Below are 10,952 nucleotides of genomic sequence, written 5' to 3'. Positions count from 1 at the left end.
GACAACAATACAAACTAGCCACAGACCGCACACAGCACAGCCAGTGATTTTCATATAGAGCACTATGTAACGTTGCCAATAAGAAAACATAAACAGCCTACTTATACATGTTAGGTTACAATACTGGTAGCGAGTGGGCATTATCATTTTCGGAAACACCCACTGGAATGTTGTTCATGAATGGCAGCACAACATATCGAATCACCAGACTGACATACAGATTTTCTGTCAGAGTGTGTGAGATAACCACGAGAGTGCTCCTGCTGTCATACAAAATCACACCAAAGACCATAACTCAATGAGTAGGTTCAGTGTGTATAGGACGCAGACAGGTTGATTGGAGACCCTCAACTGGCCTCCTCCTAACCAACACACAGTCAAGTCATCACTGGCACTGAGACAGACCCGGCTTTCATCAGAAAACACAACAGACTTCCACCCTGCCCTCCAATGAGCGCTCACTTGACACCACTGAGGTCGCAAATGGTGGAGGTTTGGGATCAACGGAATGCACGTTACAGGACTACAAGGCATCCAGCTCAGAGCTGTCCTTGAGGTAACCCATTTCACACAGTTCCTTGTGTCACTGTGCTGCCAACTGCTGCTCAAATTGCTGCTGCAGATGCAGTATGATGCCCCAGAACTATATACTGAATACGATGATCTTCCTCTCGGTAGTGCTCCATGGCCATCTGGAGCCCATTCTTCTTGCAACCATGCATTCTCGTGATCACTGCTGCCAGCAAATATGTGCAGTGGCTAAATTGCTGACAAGCCTTATTGCAATATCATAGAATGAACATCCAGTTTCTCTTAGCCTTATAACATGACCTCATTCAAACTTAGTGAGGTGGTGATAATAATGGCTTCTTCGTCGCTTGAGTGGCATTCTTGACTAACATCAGCCCACCACATCCAATCTCAATGGTAACTAACGCCCACGACCGTTATGGTATGTATTAAAAGCAAATCTGATTTGCTTCCTCACAGTGGCGTTACTAGCACCACAATTATGCACCAAGCGAGGCGGTGCAGTGGTTAACACACTGGACTCACATTCGTAAGGACTATGGTTCAAACCCACATCCGGCCATCCTGATTTAGGTTTTCCGTGATTTCCCTAAATCACTTCAGGCAAATGCCGGAATGGTTCCTTTCAAAGGGCACAGCTGACTTTCTTCCCCATACTTCCCTAATCCGATGGGACCGATGACCTCACTGTTTGGTCCCCTCTACCGAATGAACCAACCAATCACTGTTATGCGAGCAGCCATTATGTTTCAGATGTAGAAATATGCCTACCAAGTGCTTCTTAGTGTTGCGACTTTTTTCCCATCAGTGCATTTCATGGAAACTGGCTGAACTATGATGAATTAAATTCCACCGCCACTGTGAAAAAGTTGGCTTTGCCACCTAGTGGTACAGCTGCCATAACTCCAGATAACAGCAAGGCTTGAGCAGTTTCTGAGTCAGGTCTGTTGGCTTAGGGCATGTCTAACAACCAAAATGTCATAGGATTGAATCCTGGTTGAACGACAGACTCCTATCTCTATTTTGTAATCTAGCAAACTCTTCTCAATCATGGTGGAGATTCGCTACAAACGAAACATGCTTCAGATTCTGCATTCAGCGGTAGGTCACCTTTTCCTAGTTCACAACTGGATAGGGCGACGCAAGTCGCCAAAGTGCTGTCCAACTGAAAGAACTGCAATAGATTATTATTAACTTCCCTGCTCACTGCTGTCTGAAAGGAGGGGCTAATCTCAGGAACTATTGTAGGATCCTTGATACTCGTGGCAAATTGGCGGGACCGCCCTGCGAGCAAGTGAGCGGCCATGTATGTTTGTTGTGCAGCTCACATCGTTAGGGAGTTGTGGTCAGGCAGTTTATTCACGCATTTATAGGCAGTATAGTACGCAAGCAACTGGTGTTTGCTGTTTAAATCGTTTATTTACATGAAAGTGATAATACTCATGTACCTAATCTTCTTCTCCAAGTTTTTATCATAACTCTACACAGTGCTCTGCCAACAAAATTAGCGCTGTGACAGACAAGTCATTCTACCTGTGCGAAGTCAGTGCAGGTCGCTAGTATTACTGTGAAATACACCTGAGAACTGTGAGCTGCGTGAATATTTGATTTGGGCTGCATGTGTCCAGCAGGCCACAGTTTGACAACCAATGAACTAGATAAATAAGACTACGTTGACATGAATCATGGTTTTCAGGCACCCAGTTTACATAAATAACACGATGAATTTCTTGACGGCCCAAGCTGTGACGGTCATTAATGACATTAATTGCAACATTAATGACTAAGGGTAGAAATTCGGCTGATGTACTAAAGGATGCTAATATTTTGTTTGTAGTAACTTAAAGAAAGGAAAGCAGAAAGGTGTAAGGAGTATATAGAGGGTCTATACAAGGGCGATGTACTTGAGGACAATATTATGGAAATGGAAGAGGATGTAGACGAAGATGAAATGGGAGATATGATACTGCATGAAGAGTTTGACAGAGCACTGAAAGACCTAAGTCGAAAAAAGGCCCCGGGAGTAGACAACATTCCATTAGAACTACTGACAAACCTATACCATCTGCTGAGCAAGATGTATGAGACAGGCGAAATACCCTCAGACTTCAAGAAGAATATAATAATTCAAATCCCAAAGAAAGCAGGTGTTGACAGATGTGAAAATTAACGAACTATCAGTTTAATAAGCGACTGCTGCAAAATACTAACACGAATTCTTTACAGACGAATGGAAAAACTGGTAGAAGCCGACCTCAGGGAAGATCAGTTTGGATTCCATAGAAATGTTGGAACACGTGAGGCAATACTGACCCTACCACTTATCTTAAAAGATAGTTTAAGAAAAAGTAAACCTATGTTTATAGCATTTGTAGACTTAGAGAAAGCTTTTGACAACGTTGACTGGAATACTCTCTTTCAAATTCTGAAGGTGGCAGGATAAAATACAGGGAGCGAAAGGCTATTTTCAATTTGTACAGAAACCAGATGGCAGTTATAAGAATCGAGGGACACGAAAGAGAAGCAGCGGTTGGGAAGGGAGTGAGACAGGGTTGTAGCCTCTCCCCGATGTTATTTAACCTGTATATTGAGCAAACAGTAAAGGAAACAAAAGAAAAATTCGGTGTAGGTATTAAAAACCATAGAGAAGAAATAAAAACTTAGAGGTTTGCCGATGACATTGTAATTCTGTCAGAGACAGCAAAGGACTTGAAGAGCAGTTGAACTGAATGTACAGTGTCTTGAAAGGAGGATATAAGATGAACATCAACAAAAGCAAAACGAGGATAATGGAATGTAGTCGAATTAGGTCGGGTGCTGCTGAGGGAATTAGATTAGGAAATGAGACACTTACAGTAGTAAAGGAGTTTTGCTATTTGGGGAGCAAAATACCTGACGATGGTCGAAGTAGAGAGGATATAAAATGTAGACTGACAATGGCAAGGAAAGCGTTTCTGAAGAAGAGAAATTTGTTAACATCGAGTATAGACTTAAGGTTCAGTAAGTCGTTTCTGAAAGTATTTGTATGGAGCGTAGCCATGTATGGAAGTGAAACATGGATGATAAATAGATTACACAAAAAGAGAATAGAAGCTTTCGAAATGTGGTGCTACAGAAGAATGCTGAAGATTAGATGGGTAGATCACACAACGAATGAGGAGGTATTGAATAGAATTTGGGAGAAGAGGAGTTTGTGGCACAACTTGACTAGAAGAAGGGATCGGTTGGTAGGACATGTTCTGAGTAATCAAGGGATCACCAATTTAGTATTGAAGCGCAGCGTGGAGAGTAAAAATCGTAGAGGGAGACCAAGAGATGAATACACTACGCAGATTCAGAAAGATGTAGGTTGCAGTAGGTACTGGGAGATTAAGAAGCTTGCACAGGATAGAGTAGCGTGGAGAGCTGCATCAAACCAGTCTCAGGACTGTAGACCACAATAACAACAACCAAAAAGTGCTTCAGTGCAAACAAAATTAAATTAAATGGAGATAAAATGCAGAAAATATTATGCTGCCTTAGTGACTATAGACTCATAGCAAATGTTGATAGTTTCAGATCCCTGGAAACTCAAAGTGTGATTACAGATCAGTACTTATTAACATTGTATCATGTACTGTTTCACAACAGCAAGACACATGGACTGCTGCTGTGGAGTTCTCTTTGTAAGTGAAACCTATTGCTCCTAGAAAAAATGGGTGTAAGAGCAATATCCTACAGCAAGAAATTTGATCACTGTAGAGCCATCTAAAAGCAACTGAGAACAATGACAATATTTAGCAAGTATGTTTTCAACTCTCTAGTCTGTATAAAAGAAAATCAAGGGTCCTTTTGCAAGGAGAAAGAGATTGACAACTACAACACACGAAATTAGGCCAACATTGTAAGTCTAAGCTGTCACCTGCGCAAAACACTGGACAGCTTTCCCATGGCAGCCCTGTAGATATTCAAATACTGGCTGTTCAAACATTGTCACTGAGGATTTACATAGGTAGACTGGCACATGTGCACAAGCAACAGCACTATATTCTGTAAATGAATTTTTCTCTACAAGTGGAACTGTCGACTGACCATCATGATGTCATCACATGTGAAACCACAAACTGGGAACTCTTAATAGCTGTAAAGTGTTGTTTATTATCAGTGTTTGTAATATTAGTGTTGTGAAATGCTTTTTGTCCGTTATTTTACTTTTAGTAGTAGTTTTATATAATCGCTAAGATGTGACAGAATCTGTGCTGTACTGGCCTGTGAATGATGTTGACTTAGTAATAGTAATGGTAATAGCAATGACAGTATATCATTCATGAATTACTTATATCATACATGTATTACTACAAATAAACAGTATGCGCTAGGAAAAACAGAAATGGTCTCACTTGTTGTTTATATGCTTCAGTTTACCATGTACTATACGAGATCGAAAAGACGACTTATGTCTTCTTTGAACAGACGAGATCTAGAAATCAACTCGGAATAGTCATATTCTTCAAAGTAATTGAGGTGGTGTATCATTCCGACAAATAATTCTGACAAAATCTCATCAGCACTGTCTGATTGATCACTATTCGTGCCATCGTGAAAACTTAGTCTGCATTTAAACTCGCTAAATCGCCCGACATTTCAGGTTAAGCTATCCCATGCTTATACTCTAGTTAGGGGTTATTCTGGGTTGGTACAACTCGTTTTCCGCTCTGTACCAGGAATAGGGCTTAACCGACTGCTAACCAGATTCTTTACAATCGGCCATGTGAATGCTGCTTTGCCGTTAAAAACTCTATCACACCACACGACCATTTGGTTTTCATTGCATTACTAATTTCTTACATCCAATATTCCAACCTTTCGCATAACGCATGGTGTTTGATTAGATACTAGGCTAAACGCAGCGACGTTGTGTTGAAAATCTGTCAAATGCGTAATCATACATGCCTCCTCATCACGATGACATTGCCTCGGTCCCGCTGCCGTCCAGTGTGAATCGACTATTAACCGTCATGCTCGCTCGCAATTTATATGTTCTGAAACAGATCCTGGCCGTCTCGTATTGTAATATCTAATGGTATGGTTATGCAAGGCCAAAAGAATGCTTGGAAGCACAAAGAAAATTGAAGTACTTCAGTCGATGTTGCTGTAAGATAACTAGTCTCTTTGGTAACATCCTTGGTAGCACTGTCTCGTATGTGTATTATCATTGTATTCTTCCGGTCTTAATACGTGGTAGTTGAGGAATGTGAAAGGTAATCAATTTGGATTTGCTATATTGTAAAGCATTGATTGCAGCAGTTTGTTATTGAATATATGGTGTGAAGTTTTTGTTAATTAATTGTGAACTTTCTTGTTTTTTTCAGGTGCCGGTGGGGTTAATGAAATATAAACAGTTTGTCGTAGATTGATCGTTTAAATGTTTGAAAAAGAAATGCTGTACATAATATGAATTATGTAAATTTTGAATTATTGTGTAAGTTTTTTTGTAATACATACAAATCCTTCCTTGAAAAAATGCTCCCTTACAGACTTGTGTTATACGAGTTGTTGAATGAATAGGAAGGAATATTATTTCCGGTAAAAGAAACTAAGGCATGCTTTTTCGTGGTTCTTTTGTTACGGTTTTGTTGGAAAAGTGCTTAATCAAGAGGTTAGTAGCTAATACAATGTTTCAATTTGAGAGATCCATATTGCCGAAGTGACGTCACTTGTCCTTGAGTGGACCAAAGTGCGCGTTGCTTATGCGCGAGAGTTGGGAAGCCATCTTGACGGGTTCCGTATTCGCTGTAAAAGACACAAATAGGTTTACAATAAAATGACTTAATACTTATTTGGTCAAGCACCTATCTAACATCCGTTCGTAGTAGCTTCTTTTAGAGTATAAAATTATAGGATCCGTTAGAGAATAAATATAGTGCTGTATTTCGGAAACGGGCGCGGGGGACTTGGCCGTTGGGGAATGTTGGAGTACGTATATATGTAAAACGATGAAGTTATAGAAGATAATAGTTATATAAGTTAGATGCTACGTAAACGTTATGAAGTTAACGGTTTAGTGATACGTAATCCGTAAGTTCATCATATAGAGCATGAGACAAAATTCGACTTTCTACTTTTTTTCAGGTTTTACGGAAGAGAGTATCACTCTTTGAAGAAAATAGATTCTTTATGACCATATATTGCGCTATGGTAAGTAACTTTTTAATACTCAATGTAAATTGCAAATTTATGCAGGTCTTCCTATAGATGGCGGAAGCTTTGTAGATTACGTCATAAGGTCTTCCATTTTCTTATTTTGGACTACAGCTTACTTTTTTGCTGTGTGTTTCGACATAAACATTCGGGCGACAACAGTTTATTTAAAAAGTAGCGTAAACTTCAAAATGGACATTGTATTTATTTATTTATTTTACTTAGCGACAATCATTATCTTAATTCTCGTGCGTGCGTATGTCGTATAAACCAAAGGCTTTTTTACTTTTATTGTGCCGAACTTTGCTGACGTTTCGCTCAGTGTTTGCTATAATAATCGTTTTAGGAATATACCGGCGTTCAGAATCGGGTTTTGTTTTCGTACCTTGCATCTCGTATGTTAATCCACATTTGTGTCTGATACTAAAATGCGACTAATATCAGGTCTTTCACATTAGGATTCTAGAACGTTGACTATGCCTGCTAGCAATGGTTTGTCTCTGCAACATGGTTAATGCTTTTGTAGCTTCTACACGAGGAATAATTTCCTTCTCTTTCTGTCGTTCCTTTTGCAGCTGTTAATCAACCACCAACTTGATGCTGCTGGTGGATATCATTTTTAACATCGGCTTGCATCGCTATGAGATATGGGTGTAGAAATAATTCGCTTTGTGGGTTGTAACAATAGATTTTTCTGAACTTTTCATGTATATATAAAAACACCTAAAAGAATTATGAAATGAAGCTTCGAAAATAATGAGTCTTGAAAATATCTTCCTGATGATGAGTTAGTGTGTGTTCATATTCTTTAGTCAAATGTTTAGATTGTGAACGCGTGGCCAAAAAACTATTTAGATAAGAGTTTTAACTCCTGTTACAGCACTAAAGCGGACAGTATAGTTTTTTGCTAACATTACTTTTAAAGTGGGATAGTTAAGAGGTACTTGTAAATATGGAACTAACGTGAAAGTAGGAACGCCAGATTGATGCACATGGAATGTGAATAATATCGGATTAATTGCTAGATGTCTCTATCGACCTTTCTGAGAGCTGTGTGTTATATTCGTTATTTTTTTCCCTCTCATCTGCCGTCCTACCTTTTCAGGAAAATGATACTGATTAAATGTTTTGAGTGAAACCCAGTTTCTTGTATAAAGATTAAAAAAAATCTTAATTAGATATGAATAGCTCATTGGTGATGTTAAGGATGTTTGGTAACAACTTGTCAGTGAATTTAATAATTTGTTAGACGGTTGTCTTGCTTTTAACTGTCTGTTAAGCTGTGCTTAAATGAGGCATTGGAACTATGTTTAGAGCTGTTTGACAGCCAGTTTGCTACAAATCTATTAAGCATTGCTGTATGAACCTTTGTGTGCAGTGATATTTTTGTTGTCCCACTTCTCTGACTGGTAATGGGCAAAACACTTGTTTGAAGTGTAGGCTTTAGCTTGCAGTGGAAGTCAGATGTGAGTAGTTAACAATGCAGACAGGAATATAATAGAAACTTTTGAGGTATGGTATAACAGAGTACGAAGATACATTAGGCGACTTGTGAAGACCTGTTACATTGAATTGAGGAGGAAAGAGTTCGTCATAATTTGACTAAAATAAGGGTTAGGTTGATAGGACTAATTGATAATCAGGAATAATTTGATAATGGATGGAAGGGTCAGCATTGGAGAGTAGACTAGTACAGATAGCCGAATTGAACAAGTCATTGGTATATTATGAGATACACCTTTTCAGTATCTTAGTTTTTGAAATTACCAGATGTATTCCAGTTTTTGCTGAAGGTGATGTTAGGGTATGCCCTTCATAGGGTCATATCTGAATAGATTGATTTTTTGTTTATTTGGCCCAATATTTCCTTTCCATTGAAAGGGCTGTCTTTGCCCTAATCACTAGTTTGAACAGAATATTCACTTGGTAACTAGGCTGTAACTCCCCATCTGATTTCACATTTATTTATTTGCTATTGGTATGAATACAGCACACATTATTTTAACATAATTTCACATATGTTAATAATTAAGAATTGTCCTGTTTAAGGGGTGGGATCCACATAGAATATAAACAATAATAATAATAATAATAATAATAATAATAATAATAATAATAATAATAATAATAATAATAATAAACAGTCCACATACTACCATTTGGCAATCTATTTCACAGATCTGTTCATCCAGAAGGCACATGCTACTAGTCTGTTATGCTATACAGCATTCGTAGACAAAAATTTTGTAATTTACAATCGTGCAGTACACTGATATACAATACCCATGGGGACTGATGACCATAGATGTTAAGTCCCATAGTGCTCAGAGCCAGCCATACAACACCCACTTCACTTCTGTACTTGGTATTAGAACCAAGCTGGATTTCTCTTTTGTCTGGATGGTTAGCCCCAGCTTGCTGAGGAGCAACTCAGGATTCGCAGGGGGTGTAGAGATTGGGAAATTGTTGTCAGGGTCTCAGGAAATCCTTACTAGTTCTCCCCAAGGGTCATCTCTTCACTGCTTTCAGCAGGTTGTTGTAAGTGGATGTTCTGATGTGGCATGTTGTATCATTACGTGTGGCCTCTTCTTGGTTATCTTGTAACATTGTAGACTTACAGTTCATAATGTGATGTTTTAGCTGTCAGAAAGTTCAGCTTATGCCACAGTTTCCTTATTATATCATAGACCATTGCATTACCGTCATTATATTTGTGAGATGTGTGTAGTTCCAAAATGTGAACTTCTCTCACTACTTACTCTCTTCAGTTACTGTAGTCGACCTACTTCTGTCTAGTTAACTTTCCAACCAACAGCCAAACTATAATGGTCAGACAGTGGTTGGGTAACCTCACAATGTATACTAACTGAAGATCATCTGAAATGTCAAAATGAGTACAAGGAAAAGTTCCTTTTGTTTTAGAATTAATTCTCATTGAACTTCATTTGAGAACATGGAAATAGATTCATTAAATGGAGGGGGTGGGATAAATATTTTCCCAACATCGTTGGTTAGTTTAAGACACCTATTATTTGTTGAAGGTGAAGGTGTGAACAAGCTCCATAGAATGCTGTGTGGACTGCATAACATAGTGTTTGCAGGTCATATAACGATGTGCACTAATTGTGTTTCGACGCACTGACATGCACGGCCTTTGTTTTGCCATTGTGTGAAAGTTGAAACAATTTGTGCAGTTAATGAAAGCTGCTGCCTTGTTACGTTTTAGATCTATTTGGCTATGACTTGTAGCATATTATTGGGAGTTGTGGCTTGGCTCTCTGGTAAAGTTCCAGACTACAGATCCATACTCAATTTGATCCCAGATCAGTCCTAGCATTTTTGATGTTACTTTTCTCTTCTGGTTCTCTTCTTTCTGGAATCTGTATCAAACTGTAGGTTCCACTGTAACTAGCTGCTCAATTCGGTTTAAACTTCTAAGGAAGGCAACAGGATACCACTTCTAATAGGACCACACTTAGTAAAATGCAGCTATGGCTTTGAAACTAATTTTCAGGTTGAAGATGGCTTAGATTGTGTGTGTTATTACTTATGTATTGGCAGTAATTTTGTTGTTTATAGAACTAAGGTAAAAATTGTGCCTAATTTAGGGGGCCTAGATGATAAATGATCCTGACTGTGCTATGAATTGTCTAGTAAGACTGGTAGCAGTGCAATTTGAAGAAGTGTCAGTGGAAAGAATGGGACATACTTTCTTGTATGTGTTTGTTACTTCGTGTGATTGATGAGAGAAGCTGTCATATGGTAACTCTATTTAAAGGAAATTGTTACTTCAACAGTGGTTTTGGACAGTTACTTCACAGGTGAAGGTATAAAAAATTTAACCTTCACCACATACAATTGGAATTTTCTTTATAGCAACCACCCCTAAAGGGGATGTGCAGTGAAACAATATCTTCAACTACAATCTCAGTTGTGGTATTTCCATTTTACGTCTTTATAAACGTAACTGTATTAATATAGCTTAAGATATATATTTACAATGAACATAAATTAATAATATTGAAATTCAGCTGTAGGTGTCTGGTAATACCTTGCAGTGCTTTGAATGCTGGGAGAAATTAATGATCAAATTACAGAAGATGACAATAAAATTTTATTTCTATTGCTTCTCAAATCTAGGGTTCAGTCATCTGAAAATTTTCTTCAGCAAAATCTGATGGCTGTACTTGTTGAATAACTATGGCATGTAGTACCAGTCGCCATTAAACTCCTGATTCTCT

General features: G+C 38.5%; 1 protein-coding gene across 2 annotated transcripts in view; it reads left to right on the top strand.

Annotated features, from left to right (window-relative positions):
- The first annotated feature begins 5,718 nt into the window (after positions 1–5,718).
- The window catches only part of LOC126191555 (serine/threonine-protein phosphatase 1 regulatory subunit 10-like), a 110,354-nt gene continuing 105,120 nt past the window's right edge, over positions 5,719–10,952 (top strand). The window contains exons 1-3 of one of the 2 annotated variants that reach the window (XM_049932467.1): positions 5,719–5,771; positions 5,883–5,992; positions 6,643–6,708. In XM_049932467.1, coding sequence (XP_049788424.1) covers positions 6,688–6,708 — 21 coding nt within the window. In that variant the 5' untranslated portion in view covers positions 5,719–5,771; positions 5,883–5,992; positions 6,643–6,687. Of the gene's footprint in view, positions 5,772–5,882; positions 5,993–6,421; positions 6,487–6,642; positions 6,709–10,952 lie in introns of those variants that run through there. The other variant, XM_049932468.1, reaches the window with a different exon arrangement.

The sequence above is a fragment of the Schistocerca cancellata genome, chromosome 6, assembly GCF_023864275.1.
Source record: "Schistocerca cancellata isolate TAMUIC-IGC-003103 chromosome 6, iqSchCanc2.1, whole genome shotgun sequence".
NCBI lineage: Eukaryota > Metazoa > Arthropoda > Insecta > Orthoptera > Acrididae > Schistocerca > Schistocerca cancellata.
The sequence above is the reverse complement of the archived record's forward strand: the minus strand, read 5'-3'. Positions and strand labels throughout refer to the sequence as shown.